Below are 21,320 nucleotides of genomic sequence, written 5' to 3'. Positions count from 1 at the left end.
GTTATATGGAAAATGAGAGGGTAAGAACAGAAGGTGTAACAATACCAGGAACATGGGCCCCATTTTCCAGGAGGTTAGACTGTAAGGTACAGTCCACTAGTGGCGCTTCGAAATGGAACCAAAAAATCTTGCAAGATAAAAGAGATTAGGATGAGGGATGCTTTCTAATTCTGTATTTTCAGTTTTTAAAACACTTGTTTCTATAGCTTTGCTATCTTTTTAGTTTTCTGGTTGACCTGGAGGTTGTTTTTGTTCTGAACAAAGGGGATGTAAAGCTGTTTGCTCCCATTCATGGATCAAATTAGGCATGTTGTCCAATCTATAATAAATCATGGGTTTAGTTTTTCTTTGTTAAGGTAGTCAGAGGCCTTCAGGCATGAGTGACTTATTGAAATGTACTCTCATAGTTGGGGATGAATTATGATCCTGATATTGTCAATCACTCGGTAATTTGATATCCCCGGAGCTCTCCCCTGGTTGTTTTGTACTACACAAAGATGGCATTTTATTCTCATATTTGTTCACAGACATGATTCACATTTTGCTATCTAGTGAATAAGGAATTCATTCTAAATTCAGCAATGGTGGCAGTTTGACTAAAAAAAGTTATTTTCCATATCCACAAAAATGTTAATCAGATTCTTGTTAGAACATGTGTAAGAAGTGGTTTTCATTGTCACAGCTTGATGTCAGATTACTAAAATAATTTATGTTTTGTTGTGGGAACACGCAGAACCTCCCAAGTCATATGACCACTTCTGAGCCCACACTTCTTCATAACACGTAGAAAGTATTTGTGTTTTGTGGTAACAAATGAACGGCAGGAACAGCAGAATTTCAATGTGGCTGTTCTTTATTTGATTAAATATATTCTCTATTTATTCTTAAAAAAACTAATTTAACTTAAATGGCAATAAACCATGATAATTTAGAAAACATGTTGAAATTGAGAGTGAAGAGAAATGTTCTCTATGTAAACCGCACTGCAAACCATAAAACTTATTTTTGTCAACTGCTTCTCATGACAGTGGCTGGGAATTTGACATTTCTACTACAGTAGGCAAAAAACCATGTAAAATACACTCTCCCACATACCACATCACATCTCTATTTATATTTCCAAACTAAAAGCATTACAGCCCCTAAAAGTGCTGAGTGTACCGTGTACATTTACACCAAGAGCTGTAAGTTCACAGAAACCTTGCCTTAAGCTGGTATTTCTGTGGGGAGGCCACTGTTAGCAACCCCTCTCCCGCTCACCATACTTGATGGGTCAGGCTTGGCGTGCCAAGGGAAAACCATTGCTCTGCAGTCCAAAAAGGTGGTGAAGCTTCTTCAATGAACTCTGGTCAACGCAAAACAGGATAAAAAAACTGTTCTCGAACAGACTATGAAACCCACTTGGAAGCATCCATATGATGGCATTCAATACCACTTACCCACTTCAAAATATGTCGGCAGCTATTCTATTACTTAAGAAAATGAGCCTTGTAAGAATTTACGTAGTTGGAAGGTGAGTTATTTTAAAACTGGAAAAGGAATCTTTAATAATCTCTACGGCAAACATGAATGTGACAGAAACATGGCTAGTTCTCTAATCGTATCTGAGGTATACATTCCACCCAGCTGACGAGGTCTCAGAAGTTCCCTAATAAAAACTCCCCCTCTCTACTTAAAGATCGTAAGAAGTCAGCGCAATCCAGTTCTTTTCCCTGCAGAAAGGGTATTTAGTTTGGGATGTAACATTTTAAAACAATAATACAAACCTCGTGGGAGAATACCACAATAAATGTCTCACAAACCACTCAGTTAATCCCAGGGTATAATCCGGCTGTTTTAAATTACTGCAGGGAATATCATGGCCCTTAATGACACCGTAACTGCATGAAGCCAAAGAAAGCTAGAAAGAGAGGCCAAAAAGATGAGCTCAGAGCCAGCTGAAGTGACAACAAACATGTGGCTGTTTACTAGGATTGGAGAGGTTTAGTCTGCAGATGTTTGTGGTCTCTAGAAGGTTCCAGAGGAATGAGTTATTATGAAGATTTGCAGAGTTTGATGAGAGCAAGATTCTTCTTGGAGATGGCGGGCCCCAGACAGGGAGGCCCAATGGTAGAGACAGAATTTATAGATTTCTGTGGTCAGATCGTACTCTACTGGTCCCACAATGTACATCAACAAATTAATATTGTACGGATGTCATTTCAAAGCCTCCTAAAGACGAGAGTCATTATTGAAGCCATTAGAGCACAGATGGTTCAAACTATATGCAGATATTCATACTTGCATTTTTGCATTATAGCTGCTTTTTTTTCCTGTTGAACTGTAATGAATTGTCTCATAATCTATTCCATCTTCTTGCCATTAGCAGGCTTTGAATGTTCACAAATAGGAGCAAAGAACTCATTTTCCAGAGCTTTAATCACACAAAGAGGGAATGCCTAATTCTCTAAATGAAATGGTCTGTGATCACTGAAGCAGAGATTTAATATATCACGGCAAATTAGGTAGATTTTAATAAATTACTTATCTCCCTGAATACTTTACATATGCTTAAGAAGGAACATAGCCTGTTTGCAAACAGTGAAAACCCACAGCCTATAAAAATCCTTTGAAGAAAATGACAAATAAAAAAGTAAATTAAAAAATGAAATGCATTATATCCTAGACCTCCAGAGACAATTCCTTTGCAGCATTGATTCACAGCTCCATTAAAAATATCAATTAAATCCTTCAGTGAGATTGGGTAAAAGCTAGAAAATTAACTTTCTGAGCTGCTTTTCGAGGATCTGGTTATCCAGATACACCCCACCATTGTACAAGCTTGATGTAAATTTAAAAAATGATAAAAAAGATATTCCTTTCAGGTCTAACTAAGCATATCAGAATTTGAGCCATACTTTAAATAATTTCCTTCTGTGTCATAAGCTAAGTTTTCAAAACATGAATTTCATGTATATTCATACATGTACCTATCTATCTCCTCTTTACACACACACATCCCTGGATCCCATTTCACCATTACAAATCCATAAAAATCATACAAATGGGAAGAAGTGTGATTTTAAAGAAAGAAAACCAAAAACTTGCAGTAATTTAATAAGTCGGTGCCAAGTCTCATTCTTTATATTTAATTGATAGAAACTGCATGCATCAAAGAAAATGCATACTGAGGTTTAATGTGCATAAAATGGATATTAGCATTTTAAAGAGGAAGATTAACACATTAATCCAAGTAATTTTCATATATTGCTTCTAATAAAATCTTCACAGTATAAAACTCTTAATGAGGCTAATCATAGGCATTCCATTTAGTGGGACGATTAGGGATAACATGAAAGTATTTCTTTTCATAGGTTTTCTAAGATTTATCCTTTTTGCTTATTAAAAATAAAAATGGGAATTGCATGTCGGTTCTTCATAAGGAAGTGTTGAAAATGCAAATAGACTTTCTCATGCTATCATGTAGGTATAAATTATTGAGAAGGTACTGCCCATGGTGGAGAACTGAAGTCCTGAGGGGTGGCAGTCATGGGAAGGAGGGAATAGAAAAATAAACAAATGGAAAAGTATACAAAACTTGAACACTACCAACTCAGGCCTCCCCCTCCCTGCGTGCCATGAATTATAGATTATATACACCAGACTTATTACAGAAATCTCATCTCAGAGCTTTCATGTGAGCGTTTACTCAGGAGCAGGAGATGCCTCCGGAGCAGCTTCTTTCAGCCTCCAAGTCATCTCTGTATTGCTCGTAGACAGATTGCAGGGCATGGAGCGCTTCGACGGTTACCCTGAGCTTGCCGATACGTCCACCACCTGCCCGTGCATCCAAGACTAGGGAGAAAAATGGCAGAAAAGTGTTACTATCATTTAAAGATTTTTCTTCAGATAGGTTACGTGAAACAGGAATTGCAAACATGAAGACGACTCTATGAAAGTCCAAAGTTCACTGGCACCTCAGAAATCTGTAAATTAAAGCCTGTCCTGTGTGTAGGAAGATACACATTTCAGGTGTACTGTGTGTGTGCATCCTTACTGCCCGTGGAGCTCAAGACTCATGATATCTCCTGAAGCTGACCTCGTGGCAAGGCTGCAGGATGACGATTCCCGCACAGGATCAGAATTTCTAAGTTAGAAGAAATAAAGTCTAGAAGGGATCAAGATATGACAATTCCAAAATATTTTTAAGGAAACCTTTAAATGCAACTTGGTATACAAAGACTTAGGTGGAGACCTGAGCAGGCAGGGAGGTCACGGGGCACGAGTGGTCCCCAGCTCATTCCCGAGTTTCCTTACACCTCTTCTTCGGGACTCCTCACTGCTCTGTCTGGCACAGAACACAGCATTAAAATCCTGACCTGACACCTGAGTGTTTAATTTTTTTGACTCTCTCTCAAAACATGGCCACAGAGGCTGGCTGTGACAGATTAGTGTGGCCATATGTGGATTCTCAGAATGAGACGATGGGCTGCTAACCAGAACTGACTGGAGAAAAGATTAAGAATATAAAGCATAGATCATTTTCATCACTTTTCTCAGACTCTCTTGGTTCTGGTTGTCTTTCAGAGGGTTTAGGTTAATATTTTAATCCTCTCATCTTCTTTTTCTGTGCCAAACAAAGTTGTGACAGATTGTCACGTAGTTAGATATGTATAGTTTATAAAGATTTCCCAGGATAGGTTTCCGATTTGGTTAATTATCTGGCTTGATGTTGACTTGTGAGCATGTAACACATATACAGGACAGACATATGAACCGCAGCTGAACTATGGGGTAACAGTGTCTGGCACTTAAGAGGTGCTCCAGTAAGTGTTCAGTGAATGCACGAATAAATGAGCAAACAAGCCATGTACAGTTTTCCAGAGATGGCTCTGGTAACTTAACACATGCGACTAGGCCTCAGCCTCATTTGTCCCTTTATTGTGTACAGCCCTGGCCATCCTCATGATGATTGTCAAACGTCTGATTTGTAAAGCACAATTCCTTCACCGTGTTCTAAATATATTATATGAGAATCTGGAGGGTAGAAACTAAGCCCTGATGGGACTCATGCCTTTGAGGTGAAAATCCAGGAGAGTACATTTTGTCAGGAATCCTTTACTCCTCTCTGAATCCTGCTAGGAAGTAAGTGACCGTTACGACTTGGAGTCATTTGCAGTGCCTCTACCACCGGATTGTAACACTGAGTTAAAGAGAAGCCTTACAAAAGACACTATAATGATGACTCAGAATAACATGCCTTGGTTGAAATAAGGCTTGACAGCATGAAGCTTCCACAAACAACATTAAAAAAAAATCCAGTGGCCACATTTTTGTCACACACTCACCCCCAATACTAACAAAATGAATAATTCCTTATGAAGTGCAATTCATTATTTTAAAATTTCTGTTGATTGAAAGGAAGGCAGAGGGGGAGGGCAAGGGAGGGAGGGAGGGAGGGAGGGAAAAGCTTCCAGCTTCAAAAAAAAAAGCTTGAGTTGCAAAGGATTCAACCAATGTGTGACTCAATATCCCTGCAGCTAGCAAAAAAGAAGGTTTTAATAAAGAATTTGGATTTCAGCATTTGTTGTACAAATTGAGCAATACTTCCACCCATACCATCGATATTTTGCTCGATGATGTCTCTCCCTTCCTGAAACATGTCAGCGAGGTCAATGTTAGCAATGCCAATGTCCTCGCACTCCAGATCCTGTTCATCCTCTGGAGGGTCACTGACCACCGTGAAGCGAACACTGAGAAGGGAAAAAAGAGAAAATCCCCACAAAGTAAGGAAAAAAAATCACCATGAAACACAGCTCCCAAATGGGGTTTTATCACTAAGTATGAAATCTCAAAGTTTCCAATTATTCCAATAAAAAGCAAATTACATGAGGTTAGATAAGTTATTGCATGAACTACTAGAATTATTATAGCATGCCCAGCCTTCAAATGAACATAAATCCACTTTTCTAAGCACTGATTAACATTTAACGCTAGAATCTGAGGAAATTACTAGGCAAAGAGAATAACCAGATGTTCTCTCTAATACACACTATCTGATCGTATTGTGACACATCTACTTTTAAGGCTAAAAGGATCACGTGAATAAAGACCACGGAGATCAGGGCACCATTTTCAAAAGAAATGCAACATTTTCTATAGAAATGTACAACTTCAGAGTGGCTACCAAGCAATTTATCCAACCCTCTGTGTTCTATGAAATACAGGGACCATGCTCCCCAGTAACATTCTGAGTCACGTTAGATAAATATTGTAGCTCTGCCCAACAGCTACACGGAATGTTTGTACTACTTCAGCAATCTTTTAACTTACAATCCTAGCATCCAAGTTTTATTTTACTTTTAGACACATAATTGTAGGGTTCCGATGGAACTGATTTGAATTAGTGGCTTGTGTTGAGGCCAAACACACTTGGATTGACCAAATGACAGGAATTTACAGTTAAGTACTCTTTTGATATGTCTTGGCAGTGGAGCTTAAACCATGGATACTTGTAAACTACCACTTTAACCATTTTCAAAACGTAGCCATCCCAAATCAGAAACAAAACAAGAAACTTGTTTCTTAGATCACATTTTGAGATGAAAATCTAAGTCTCTGAGAAATCATGCCTTGAACAATACATGCAAATAAAATCCTTTCCAAACACAGGTAAACATGATAGTATTTTTAACTAATTTGCTGAAAGTAAGCATTCGACATTTCATTCCTTTACCAAGTCCCTGTTTTTAACCAGCAATAAATTTTGATTAGAAAACAGAAATCCCAGGACGCCTGGGTGGCTCAGTTGGTTAAGCGTCTGCCTTCGGCTCAGGTCATGATTCCAGTGTCCTGGGATCAAGCCCCACATCTCTGCTGAGCAGGGAGCCTGCTTCACCTTCTGCCTGCCGCTCCCCCTGCTTGTGCTCTCTCTCTCTGACAAATAAAATAAAATCTTAAAAAAAAAAGAAAAGAAAATAGAAATCCCTTCCATTGAAACCAAATGCAACACCTATTCACACAATAATTGTGAGGAATACAGATCCTGATTTGTAACTGGCTGAGTATTTTATATGATGCATAAAACAAAGGGATTAAGACGGAGTGGTTAAAGGGCATCCATTGTGAGTTCAAATTTAGCTCTTCTACTATTAGCTGTGTAATGTTAGAAACATTACCAAACCTCTCTGTTCTTATCTGTAGAATGGGAAGGGGAATGTCTGTCTCACAGGGCTCTTATGAGGATCAAATGAGATGATACATGTAAACAGTGCCTGGAACATGTTAAACATCGAGGAAATGTTTGCTCTTTTATTACTATTATTTTTAATCTAGGTAGAGCTGCTTAAGCTTCTACATTTCTAATGGAAGAGAAAACGAAGACATGGGGAAGACTTGTTTCAATTGAAAACTGAGACTGCCAAATTATACAATGACTGTATCAGTCAGTTAAACAAGAAGAATGGTGATAAAAGTAATTGTCCTAAAATGAATATGCTTGGAAGACTAGGACTTACAAGTGATATCTGATGCACATTTTACATCCACAAGACTTACAGAAAAGACAGAGGCTATGCAGATTGTCCTAATATTGTTAAGTGTTATCCTCCTATAATGTCTCATATTTAAGGATCATATCTCTATCACTTTACAAATGCAGACCATTACCTCCACTGAACATATGAGAATTCTGAGACAAAAAGGAGAAAAAACCCCTTCTAAATGCCAGGGAAAGGGTTAAAAGCCAAAATTCAGTATTCCTAGCTTTAAATTCTATAGAGAGCAAAATGAGATGTCAAATACGAAATTAAGAAATTATGAAGTTAAGCTAAATAGGGAAGAAGGTACACTCAAATAATCCAAAAACTACAATTTGGCTTACGATAAACTGCACATAAGATATAAGACACATTTTCTGTTTCCCCTTTAAGCCTACCAAACAAAGAGGTGGAAATCTTGCTTGTTCCGTGTCCTAAAGAGGCTTCCAGTCCAGGCTGAGGACCAGGGAAGACACGTGGGGTAGATTTCAGGTGGAACCGGAAGTGCCCTGGGAGCTGCTCCTGCCTCCCCTTCTCCCCTTTCCCTCCTGCAGAACTCTCCCCTTGCTGACCTCCCTTGGTCCCAGACACAGACCTCTATGTCTTCCTGCAGGCCCGCATTCCCTCTGCCTGCGATGATCCTCCTTGCATGGTTCACGACCTGGCTGGGTCCTCTCGTCCCCTCACTATCCAGCTTACTGTCACCGCCTTAGGCCCGCCGTCACTGTTACTTTCTATGTGAGCAACTTGTTTAACCCTCTCTTAACAACTTACTGTAAAATGTAATTGGTTTATTTGTTTACTTGTTGTTGTCTGTCATCCTCAGTGGGACGGAAACTCTGTAAGTGCAGGGACTCCACCTTGTCAAGCATTTCGCTCCTGATACTTATGTAGGGGATCATAAAGATTGTTGAATTACTACACGAACTGCAAAACGGACGCTCCTATTGAAGGCTGGCTCATTTGAAGCAGGTCAACTGTAGGAGGCAGGCCCTGGGCTGGGCATCAAGATTTAGACCTCAAATGTCACTTGCTGTTATTTAGGAAATCAGAAAGCACTAAAACTCCTTAAATCGTTTAACATTTTTGATTCTTTCCTCATTCTGAAATAATTCCTTTTCATACAAAACAGGATAGAAGACCCTAAGGGTTACCTGTGAGTTTTACATATCGGAGTGCTGATGGTTATGGTGGATCTGCTCAACAGAACATGTTAAAGAGAAGAAATGAAACCAAAAGAGAACCTTAAGTCAGTGTCAAAATGATGACTTCAAATAAATAATTTTTAAGTCCTGCTTCAAGGTGTTACCTCCTTTTGAAGGTGACACTTGTATACATGCAAATATGGCCAGGGCCAGGTGCAAAGGTACTGTATGTACTTGTTATACAACGTACATAAATGTATGTATGTCAGGGAAGACTGGCCAAACTTCTCTAACTGTGACTTTGTAAGCTGCCTCCATGCCTCCATATTCAAGGGGTGGGGGGGGGGGGTGGTCCTGCCTGAGAAAGCGAATTCTTATAAACTAGCAGCTACTTTAAAACAATGTGAAGTAATGGGACCCGTAAGTATTTGCAAAAGGTGAGAACATTCACTGGAATAACAACCCCCTTTTGGCTGTGGAAACTTGTAAACATAAACTCCCCCTTTCTCCTGAAGAAAATGATACTGTCAAGGGAGAAAAGCAGGCACGCCCCTTCTCTCCTGTGATGGCCCCATTCCTGCCACAGTGGCCAGTGGTGCTCCGGGCATTTCCTCGGACCCCATCCCCTGGCGCCAGTCACTCTGCATCTCCAGTGCCTCTCTTGGTTTTTCTCAAAATGACATGAACATTTGTATCTCTGGGGATCATTTAGAGATTTTTAGAGAAACAGGGATGGGTCAGTGGAAGTCATTACGTTTACTGTGGACTTAAAAAAAATTTTAAGGCAATTCGGCTACAAGGGGCTAGGTCTTCTGAGGAAAGGCAGGTCTACATTTAAAGCAGAACCTGTCTTTTTAAAAACACACACTTCTGAGGCAACAAAATTGCTCTCCCCTGATGAGGAGTACTACTTATAATATGTTCTAACATTCCAGAAACAAAATGAACACAGAGGTAGACAAATCAGACTGGAAAGATTGGGAAGTCCAGCCCAGGGTTTGTCCATGGGAACAGAGCTCAGTCCGGGACAGTAACGACCCAGCCTGCTGATCACAGAGAGGCATCACTTGTGCCCTGGGATAACCCTAGAACACTGATGGCATTCAGGGGGCCTTCAAAGAAGCTCAAGTATACAGAGTAAATAAGTAAAACTTGAATGATTATCTACCATGCTGGGAAATACAGAACTTCAGGCTAATTAACAGGGTTGTTAGCACCCCTTCTCCAGAACTGAGATCCAAAGAACTGATATATGTATTTCAAGGAGTTAATGAAAAAGCTACTATCAGATCCTAAGAGCTAAGAATTCCAGTTCCTTTCTTGAAAGAGAAGATCAAATGCTAGTTTGCAAGCTCTTTTGAAAAACAATGTCTTGGGGAGCCTGGTTGGCTTGGTCAATGGAGCATGCGACTCTTGGTCTCAGGGTTGTGAGTTTGAGCCCCATGCTGGGTGTAGAGATTACTTAAAAATAAAATCTTAGGGGCGCCCGGGTGGCTCAGATGGTTAAGCGTCTGCCTTTGGCTCAGGTCATGATCCCAGGGTTCCGGGATTGAGCCCTGCATCGGGCTCCCTGCTTGGCAGGGAGCCTGCTTCTCCCTCTCCCTCTACTATTCCCCTGCCTATGCTCTCTCGCTCTGTCAAATAAATAAAAAAAAAAATCTTAAAAAAAAAAAAGAAGAAGAAGAAGGTAGCGGGAGAGGAAGAATGAAGCGGGGGAAATCGGAGGGGTAGACGAACCATGAGAGACGATGGACTCTGAAAAACAAACTGAGGGCTCTAGAGGGGAGGGGGGTGGGAGGATGGGTTAGCCTGGTGGTGGGTATTGAGGAGGGCACGTTCTGCATGGAGCACTGGGTGTTATGCACAAACAATGAATCATGGAACGCTACATCTCAAACTAATGATGTAATGTATGGGAATTAACATAAGAATAAAAAAAAAGAAAAGAAAAGAAAAATAGACTGTCTTTAACCTTCCCTTCATGCCCTCTAGGAAAGGGGAGAACCTGAGCCTCTTTCTAAGGTGGGCAGGGGTGAGCTCCATTTCTGAGGCACTAAGTGTGTCATCTCTGGGCCACAAGGGCAAGGAGAAAGAGACCACAGAGAGATAAAGGGCCCATCCTGGCCAAGGGAGGAGAGCTAGCAAATGGGCTGATGGGCAGCACCTTACATACCTCCTCAAACTGTACACATGGGAGCTCACACAAAAGCAGGAAGTTACTAAGATCAGGAGTTTTCCTTCTTAGAAGGGTATCATTTCTCTACTGAACTAGAATCGCAAAATCTTCTGTTAAGATTTACAAAAAAAAAAAGGCATGAAACATAACATGAAATGATGAATAATTAAACCATGAGAGTAAGGTAAAATTAGTCTGGAAGGCTGATGAGCTAGTACAAGTAATAATACTGACATCACTACTACTTACATCGATGACGATGAACGCTTATTGCGCACTCTGTGTCCAGCACTATTCTAGCCATCTGCATATGTTATCGCGTGGAATCCTCACAACCACCCTATCTGGTATTATCTCCATTTTACAGATGAAGAACATGAGGCAGAGGGTAGTTGTCCAAGGTCAGACAGCTAGTAAGTGATGAAACAAGAATTTATACTCAAGCCATGTGGCTCCAGAGCGCACCCTCCTTGCAATCATGTCATGCTCTTTACCATTATACTTGAACAGTTACGGGATACTGAGCACACACTGTATGGTGTTTTGGTTTGCAAAGCACTGTCGGATCTTTACAGTTGCTCCGTATGGTACGCAGGGCTACTTTATTGCTAGGAGGAAAGAGACCGAGAGGAAACACTCATTCAAGGACACAGGGTGAATCAGAATTCTGATTCCGCATCTTGAGCTTTCTTTCACCACAACCATGCTACAGAGATCTACTTTATATGAACCATCCGATAATGCAGAATGCTCACATGTACCTTCTGTAAGGCAGCTCTTGTTTCAGTAGTATTGCTTTTAAGATGTCTCTCTTTGCTTGGTTGTTTTCTTTATCCACGTAGATCACTATACCAAAAAAAAAAAAAAAATCCACAGAAAGAAGTCACTCAGGAATATGCTACATTAGTACCATTCTGTATTTGTATAAATACCTGTTTTTAGAGACACGAGTCATGCCACCTCACTTGTATGCCTGGGAAAAGAGAGCAGCTCTGGAAACCAGAATCAAATCTGAGCAGTCATGTGATCTAATGTCATGTCACGGGCAGGTTTATGTGCACACTGTCAGAAAAGATACAAGCAACATCTCAGAGTGCCACATCGCTGTCACTGCCTGTTAATGGCATTGGCAGTCATGACAGTAAAAGCCAGCGGTCTTTATTGCTTTGTATTTGAGGGATTTACTGCATTTTCTCTCACCCAAGAAGTGAGTGATAATGATAATGTATGGCAGAGAGCTTGTCCTTCCTGACAGCCTCGGTAATTTAATCCTTCTCTCCTGCCACAACATGCAATAAAAGAGGCATCTAGTGTATTGGGTGGAGGAAATCCAGAGGCTGACGTTTGCTGATGTTCGGGGTGGGGGTGGGGGGGCGGTACGGGAGAGAAATGTAGGGAAGGGAGAGAGAGGCTTTTTAGGGTATGAAGTTTGTCTTTGGTTTTTAATGGTGCGTGTTGGGGGGCCCTGGGGTGGCTCAGTCGGTTAATCATCTGACCCTTGGTTTGGGCTCAGGTCATGATCTCAGGGTCGTGGGATGGAGCCCTGCGTCAGGCTCTGCACTCAGTGGGGAGTCTGCTTGGGGATTCTCTCTCTCTCTCCCTCTGCCCCACCCCTGCTCACACTTGTGCACACACTCTCTCTAAATAAATGAATCTTAAAAAAAAAAAAAAAGATACATGTTGGCATGCAGGAATGTGGCCAGACTTTTCTTGGCTGAAATACGAGATGAGAGAGCTGATCTAAAGTCCCACCAGGAAGAAGGCGGTGAACACTTGAAACTGTAAATAAGCACCTGCGCTTTGGGAAATGGCATCTCAGAGTGCGAACACCAGTTTCCAACCTGATTATTTTTATTTTTATTTTTTTAAAGATTTTATTCATTCATTTGAGAGAGAGAGAATGAGAGACAGAGAGCACGAGAGGGGGGAGGGCCAGAGGGAGAAGCAGACCCCCCGCCGAGCAGGGAGCCCGACGTGGGACTCGATCCCAGGACCCCAGGACCATGACCTGAGCCGAAGGCAGCCGCCCAACCAACTGAGCCACCCAGGCGCCCCCAACCTGATTATTTTTTCTCAGCTCGGCAGCCATGCAGCATGCCTTAGCTTCTGAAGACATTTCTTTTTCAGATGCCATTTTGGAGGTAAAGTGCCCCTGTGACCAGATCTCAATTTAGAGACTATCCCTGATCAAAAGTACACAAAGGGTGAAAGATACCATGACAATTCCAAAGCCAGACTCTGCTGAGAACGAACATATTTCATCCCGAGAATGTCTCCTTGGACAATTTTAGTCCAATCTCAAATTATGATACTATCAATTCATTTAATCATTTGGCTCAGTTGATGTGCTGGGCACTGAGTTAGGCATGCAGGGTGGGAGACACATCAGCGTCTGTGTAGGGGTGGGTTAACGGTTTAAGAGAAGTGAGAACCAAGGTCAAACAACGGCTCTTAGCTTGTTGCTGCTGCATGATGCAGTACCAGTAAATTATACAGGTTATACTAATTATACAGGTTACTGAGTTTTATAGGAATCAGAAAAGATAAAAGGTTCAGAGTATTTTGTAAGTATAGTGCTTTGCTTATCAATGCTAAAAAGGCTTACTAAGAGATGTGTTCCACTAATGCTGGGAGACTGGACCTCATTTTGGCCACCAGTACACCAAGCCAAATGGGAACTATTTCCCCTGAAATAGGACTTTTTTTGTTTTTGCTGTTAATCACCAATTCAAGATGTGGTTCAGCATATCTTTTTGACTTCAGAGTTCTAAAGCTTAAAAGCCATAATGGTCTACATTATTTTTTTTGTGATAGTTTTTTGGATAATTTCCCCCTTAGTTTTATTGAGATAAAATTGACTTATAACACTGTATTAATTTTAGGTGTATAACATAATGATGTGATGTATGTATATATTACAAAATGATTACCACAATAAGTTTAGTTAACATCCATCAATCACCTCACTGAGTTACACTTTTTTTTTTCTCTGATAAGAGCTTTTTAAAGATCTACTCTTAGCAACTCTCAAATACACAGTAGAGTCTTGTTAACTATAGTGTTCGACATTATTTGAAGACAAGCGTTATCTCAGTGATAAAGAAAAACAAAAAAGACTGAATTCAAAGTCCAGCAACCAGATAGTTTTGCAATTAAATTAGGCCAGTTCTGACAAATCTCAATAGCTTGAAAAAATTTTTTTTTACTGTGGTCAAATACACATAACAAAACTCATCATTTTAACCATTTTTAAGCATACATTCAGCGACATTAAGTACATTCATACTGTTGTACAACTATGACTACCATCCAGCTCCAGAATTTTTTCATCATCCCAAACCGAAACTTGGTCCCAGGTTCCCCCAGTCCCTGGTAACCTCTAGTCTACTTTTTGTCTCTATGAACTGGACTCTTCTAGGTACCTCTTATTAAGTAGAACCATACAATATTTGTCCTTTTGTGTCTGGCTTCTTTCACTTAGCATAATGTTTTTTAAGGTTCATCCATGGCATGTATCCAAATTTCCCTCCTTTTTAAGACTGAATAATGTTCCATTTTGATATACAGATTTTGCTTCTCCATTCATCTGTTGATGGACATTTGGGTTGTTTCCAACTTTTGGCTATTGTAAATAATGCTGCTGTGAACATGGGTATTCAAGCATCTGTCAGGGTCCTTGCTTTCAATTCTTTTGGGTAGGTATCCAGAAGTAGAATTGCTGTACCATATGGCAATTCTATGTTTAACTTTAAAAAAAAAAATCTTTATCACTGAAATTGGTTAAAAAAAAAAAAATGGTATAGTTGGGACACCTTCTGCTTCTGCTTCATCCAGTTGGCCAGCACACTGTATTTCCTATTCTCTTAACAATGATACAAAGTGACAGCTATCGTTTATTGAGTGATGTTTATGTACTAAGTACATAATACTCAAGTACTCAATACTTTTCTTATGGCAATCACATGTGTTAAGAACCATACTGTTCCACATTTGACAGATGATTAAATAGACCCAGAGAAGGTAAGTAATTTGCCCATGCTCACCTAGTTAGAAAGTGGCAGAACCAGAATTTGAATCCAGCAAAGTCTGCCTCCAGAGCCTGCCTTCTTAACCTCCATGATAGAACTTCTCCTTAATATGAAGTCAAAACTTTTCCTGCTGTTAAAGCTGCAACCATGTTGTCAGCACAGATGGGAGTGTGAGAGAGAGAGTTCTATACCCACATCAAGGGAAGCCACCTGATCCTCCTTTCACTTTCACAAAGGGATATTGCTTGGGTACAGCTGGTCCAGGTGCCTTAACTCTCTTGGGCTGAACGCTTTTTAAAATTCTTTTCTGAAAAAACTCAAGCTCCTTACCCATCAGCTTACTTCTCCAAAAGTATACCAAATGTGAAATCCAGCTCTCCTGCTTGCATAAACAATGCCTAGAATACGGGCGTCTTAATCTAGTTCAGCGATTCTCCGCCTTTAATGTACCCTGGGAAGGCTGGTTAGAATGCACATTAATGAGCTCACCCTGAGTTACTAATTCAGCAGGCCTGGGGTAGGGCCTAGACTGTGCATTTTTATCTTCACAGCAGCTTGTCACACACTGAGAACCACTGTGTAGCTCAACATCCCTTCGCCTAATTTTTTAATAGGATTAGCAACCAGTGGACAATTTGTGGTGAACATGTGCGGAATCGGGACACTGGGGCCACCTCCAGATCGGGATCCCAAGGATATCCATTTGGTGTTCTGGAACTAGATGGTTAAAAAAAAATCTACAGTTTCAAAACTTCAAATAGATCTTTTAAAAAGCAATTCTGGTGATTTAAAAAGTATCAGAACTCTCTAAAAATTAAGCCATTTATCTTTTTTTTTTTTTTTAAAGATTTTATTTATTTATTTGACAGAGAGAGACACAGCGAGAGAGGGAACACAAGCAGGGGGAGTGGGAGAGGGAGAAGCAGGCTTTCCGCTGAGCAGGGAGCCCGATGCGGGGCTCGATCCCAGGACTCTGGGATCATGACCTGAGCCGAAGGCAGACGATTAATGACTGAGTCACCCAGGCGCCCGCCATTTATCTTTTATTTTCATTAGAAATCACTGGTTTAGGACTTGCTAGATTTTGACAAAACTTACTGAAAGCATATGTTTCAAAAAAGGTACAAAATAGTAGTCCAAAGACATAAGCTGATTTTGAATTGTCTACCATTAAAAACCTATCCTTCACTTCTGCAGTTTGGAAAAATCCTTACATTCTTTATCAGTGTCATTTGGCAGAAGAAATGCAGATGGCTTAACCACAAAGGATTGATAAACTGTTTCTCAAAAAACTTTTTCTGTTGGAGTGTTATCATCCTCCTAATCCTTATCTTTGCCAAATTTCTCTTCCTATTAGTGACAAAATGTAAATTCTGTATTATTTTCATCTTCTGAATTAAATGTTAATTGTTCCAAAACATAGACTGTTCAGTGCTCAGAGACTAAGGACCCAGATCCATATAAGTCTCATAAAAACTTTGGATGATTTCATTAATCTTTTTTCTTCCCACTGTCAATTCCCTAGAAGGCTTTATTCAGCCCAGACAACATTCTTCAGACCTACCATTAATCTTATTTTTTCCAAACTATTTTCTTGCTTTCTCAGCATTCTCTGAGCAAAATTTTCAGGCCCAATAAAATACAAATGTTTTGTTCATGTGACAAACGTCTAGCAAGTGAATTCAACTTTTTTTTTCCCCCAGCATTATTTTTTCCAGCATTTCCAGCCTAAAGAAGATGCATTTTTTGTGTAAGTGGAACTGGTATTAACACCTCTTAATAAAGACTGAATCAAGCTATAAATAATTGTTGGGATCACTAGACTAAACCTCTCTTTTTATGCACCTAATTTAGGCCTCAGCATACAAATCCCTTTTGAAAAGATTCAAGCCATAATGCAGGGTAAAAATCATTGTGAGGTTCGGTCAACCTCTCAATTGGTATGGTGTTCAGATAGGAGATAGCATGTACTAATTGTCCTTTAGATTTTCCATCTGAATTAAAAAGTCAGTTTGGAAATAAAATTACTTTCATTAACATTTAATAAGATTTGGAAGATGTAAGTCTACATTATATTGACCTTTTACGTCAAGTCACAAGTGAATGGCAAATTATTACAATAATTAGATGAGATAGTTACTTATTAACCAAAGATTCAAGGAGATTCTCCTGCACTGAAGGTGATGCAAATACGATAATTTAAAAATAAACATTTTCACTGTTATAATTAAGTGAAAACTAAAATAAAGCCTCCTACAAGGTTATTATTTCTCAAATTTGCTGATGACCTAAGACTACATTTTTTCAGATATAGTAGATAAAAAACAGCATTATTTTGCTTGGAAGCACAAAATACATTCCTCTCCCCTCCCACCAGGAGGGGATTTAAATATCCTTACAATTCTTTTCAATTAGCCTTTAAAATTCTCATAGTCGAATCTCAATAGGTACGAAGAGAAGGGGAGAAAAGGTATAGTAAACATTTCCATGGAATTCATTTCTAATAAATTATTGGTTTTCTTGTTGCATTCAGATGACTAATTATTCATTAGAAACATAAGCAACTCTTAAAATACCAATTAGAGAATAGGGTATCTTGCAGTAAAAGGAAAAAATATACTGAGCAAATGCCAACCAACCAACAAAAAGCCCCCCAGAGCCCTTGGTTACCATGTGAGAACGTTACAAAATTCAGGACACTTGAGCATGTGTTAACAGGTTGCATCCCCAGAATGATTTGCATTGCTTCTTAAGCAAATAAAAACAATCTGCTGTACAGCAGGCCAAATTTCTCAATGTACAATTTCTAAAAAGCAATTTTGTTGTCAGTCCAACCAAACATTCTACTGCTGACCTTTAAAAAGAGTAACACAAAAGCCAGAAGAGTTTGTCTCTTTTCTTGGAGTATCTTCGTTATAATTAGTTGTCTAATTAGTTCTTCCATTAGTAATAATATTTTGATATGGTTTACTTTTCTGAAACTTTGCAGGTAAAAGATCTCTAGGAAGCTTGAGAAAATATTTTTGGAAATGTTTCTGTTATATCAAGTCAGTGAAAGGAAGGAGGAATCAGATTCTTGTCCTGATCACACTATTTATTTCCCCTGTGATTTCTCAACCTATCTGTCATTATAGGATTATAGAATTTGAGCTGGAGGGGATCTAAAGAGCACCTTATTCAATAGATAAGAAAACAGGATACCATGAGATTTAAACATCTTGCCCAAGTTCACATAACTAATAAGAACTGTGGATACAGGGAAGACTAGAACAGATTTGTGGATACTCATGATTATTGTCTCAAGCAATGACCACATTTCCAAAAGTAGCAGGTGTGTGCACATGCACGCACACATGTGCACACACACACAAAGTAACCATGAGCATTTGTAATCTTACTGCATGATTAATCAGTAGCATGATATACATACAATCAATAGCATGATTACACATATTGATTAAAATACCATTTATAAAACTGGTGAGAAAAAATATCAGTGTTCAACTAGCATAAGATGGCCTGTTTTTGCTAAAGATAATGCAACACTCCATCTTCATGGTTTGTTTTAATATAGGGCTTTAGAACTTAGTAAGCAGTTTTAACATAGGGTCATGTCAGCTTGATATGACATTTTTACTCCTCTTTAATTATACACTGATATATACTATTCTTTAAAACATCTTAAAGTTGGCTGATCGAAGAACTTACAGGGTACCAGTTGGGTCTGACTTAGATGTCAACTAGCTGATAGATAAAGCCCTCAAAGAGAAAACCTGCCTGCAGCTATCAGTGCACGTGTGGGCTAAATCATGAAAAGGTATTCTAAGAATTCATGTCACTCAACTAAAATCCTGAACATATAGACACTGGGAAAGATGTATACGTATATTGCAAAACATCCATGTGCTGACACTGATCAGAAGGGTAGAAAAAAATTAGGTCACTGAATTGTGTGAATCATATGATTAAAAAGCTAGTACTTTTTCCTCCCTGTGAAATATTGTACTTTTTGATTCAATTCAATTGTAGACCTAGGTGACATTTTTCTACTGATACTATAATATAGCAGGAATGTCGAGAGACATTGTTTTTCTACCGTTTTTTGTTTTCTCTTTAGTATTACTTCAAATTTAATTTCTTAATCCTTATGCTACAGGTTTGACTTTTATTAATCCATTCTGATGAGACTTCCATGACTTTATGTGAACATTAGAGAATTATACTTTTTCCTTGTTCCTGCAACTACCTTCACAGATTAAGACAAAAATGAAAGTCTGTATTATAAAGGAACCATACATACCATTGCTATAATTATAGTAGACCCACTGCCCACTCTTGGGTTTTGGAAGTGACACAGGTGTCTCTTCAGCAGGAAGACTGTAGAATCTGCATTCAACGAACAGCCGCTGGATAGCGTCATCTGCAGTTACTCGAGAATCATTAAGGCTTAGAGCTATGATCTCAATCCGAATTTTTTCTGATGGCTGATTAAAAACAACAACAACAAAAACAACAAAGAAACATAAAACAAATGAGCAAAAACTCCTTTCCTCTTTTTCACTATCAATTTTAAATAAAACATAAAGGCCAATGGGTTTCTTTTTTGGAACGCATTGTACACTACTGTATAGTTACACATGATAGATTATTCACGACAGAGAGAGACAGAATGAGATTCTAATGCCCCAGGGTTTGAAGTTAACAGTGTCATGGCAATAGTCTCCTGATTTACATTTGAGGCTATAAATACCCCACTAGTAGTCTATCAGGGGCGAAGATTATGAGATCTTCATCTCCGATTGCTTTCAGAATGACAAGTATCAGTTGGCCTTATTTCAAACTATGTAATGAAGTACATGTTTATCACTGCTTTTATTTAATCTACAGTACCTGAGAAAGTTTCGGTTATTCAGAGATCAAAGCCTGTTGAATACTTTATAGCCATTATGCTAATAAATGTAGCTATATGAATCCATATTAACTAGAGCAGAAACTATAGTTCATCCTCTTATATATTCTGCCATAGCATATTTCACTCAATAAGTACTGTTTTCAAAGAAAAGGAACAAAACTGTTATCTAATTTACCACATATTTCCTTGGAATTCATTTTTTATCTCATTTTTACCCAATTAACAACTAAAAATATATTTCTTTTACTGTGTAATTTTCATTTCAATCCTTACTTAATAGATTTTGGTGTCACAGACATTATTAAACAAGCCGTATATGTTTCCTTGAGTAATGATTTAAAACAAACAACAGACTATGACTTAAAAATTAGATCACACCAAGACAGCTCCTCGCTTAAATATTTGTTTTTACCATTTTAAATTTGTGCTTCGTTCCCTTTTCCTAAATCCCTCCTTACTAAATTCAGATGCATGCTACTGTAAATTATATAATTTCAAATAATAATCAGAAAATCCTGAAACTAAGACCTGTCTATAAGACCAACTTTTAGGAACTTACTGTCAAACATAAATCAGTGTGCAAATTCAACACAGTGATTACTTAGATATTTCAAAGCATATAATATAATTAATCAAACTGAAAAGCATAACTATCTTATTGTAAAAATATCCCCATAAAGAACTATTTCTATTGATGTCAAACCCCCTCAATATTTGATGAAGTAATTTTACCCCATTCTTTCAAAAGACATTTTCTTTTATTATGTATTCTAAGACACTTTAACTAAAAACCCAAATCTGAATATTTCAATAAGGTTATTTTATTATTCAGTAGATTCATGGAAATTTTACTAGGATGACAGAGAAAATTCCACACCATTCTGTCTCCACTAATACAGGTACAAGGCTGCAGCTGGCAATATTACTAGGATTAGCATAGTATGATGAAATATTTAAAGGAAAATTTTTTCTAAAACCTAATAAATCAAATGACTGCCAAATGTCATTAAAGTGATGGTCTTTGACTTGAATATGCTTTTCATATTCAAATTTGAAAAGAAAGAGATGAAAGCCTGGAAAGGTTACTCGGTTTCAACTAATAACCTCAAGCCCTCTCCGTTCACGTGCATAAAAAATGAAGTTGGCTCCATTGTCTAACCTCACTTCAGAAAAGCCCTTCTCTGCTTGCCGAAGACTAACATGGTAAAGAAAATATTTTAAGTGATACTATTTTTTCCTTAAAACGTATGGTGGTTGTCAAAATACCACACACGAACACCCATTTTATAATTCTGCTTCAAATGCAGCACGATTAAGCCTTTTACATGACTTGTAATTTGAAAAACTCAGAATTGTTGTAACAATAACTTCTTATAAAACATTCCTGTTTGTTTCTGCACAAAAGAATTAAAGGAAATTAGCCATAAAAAAGGCAAAAGAGGCATATACATGGTTATTTCTACTTTGTGAAAAGAAGAATTTAAAGTTGTTTATCATAGAACCCAACGAAGAGGCAAATGAACTTTTAAATAGCAGGGGACT

The 21,320-nt window shown here is 38.6% G+C and overlaps 1 protein-coding gene across 2 annotated transcripts in view; it reads right to left on the bottom strand.

The window, feature by feature from the left end:
* RPGRIP1L (RPGRIP1 like) overlaps positions 1-21,320 on the bottom strand; it is a 100,056-nt gene that overhangs the window by 6,035 nt on the left and 72,701 nt on the right. Inside the window, exons 23-26 of one of the 2 annotated variants that reach the window (XR_014140870.1) lie at positions 19,167-19,350; positions 11,600-11,684; positions 5,599-5,732; positions 3,652-3,834 (exon numbers count right to left, since the gene is read on the bottom strand). Coding sequence is in view for 1 of the 2 variants with exons in the window: in XM_031027340.2 (XP_030883200.2) it covers positions 3,689-3,834; positions 5,599-5,732; positions 11,600-11,684; positions 19,167-19,350 (549 nt within the window). In the remaining variant the exon portion in view is untranslated. Of the gene's footprint in view, positions 1-2,400; positions 3,835-5,598; positions 5,733-11,599; positions 11,685-19,166; positions 19,351-21,320 lie in introns of those variants that run through there. The other variant, XM_031027340.2, reaches the window with a different exon arrangement.

This window comes from Leptonychotes weddellii, chromosome 16 (genome assembly GCF_054177405.1).
Source record: "Leptonychotes weddellii isolate Sample4059 chromosome 16, ASM5417740v2, whole genome shotgun sequence".
In the NCBI taxonomy this organism is placed as follows: domain Eukaryota; kingdom Metazoa; phylum Chordata; class Mammalia; order Carnivora; family Phocidae; genus Leptonychotes; species Leptonychotes weddellii.
This window is presented reverse-complemented; position numbering and strand designations above follow the sequence as displayed.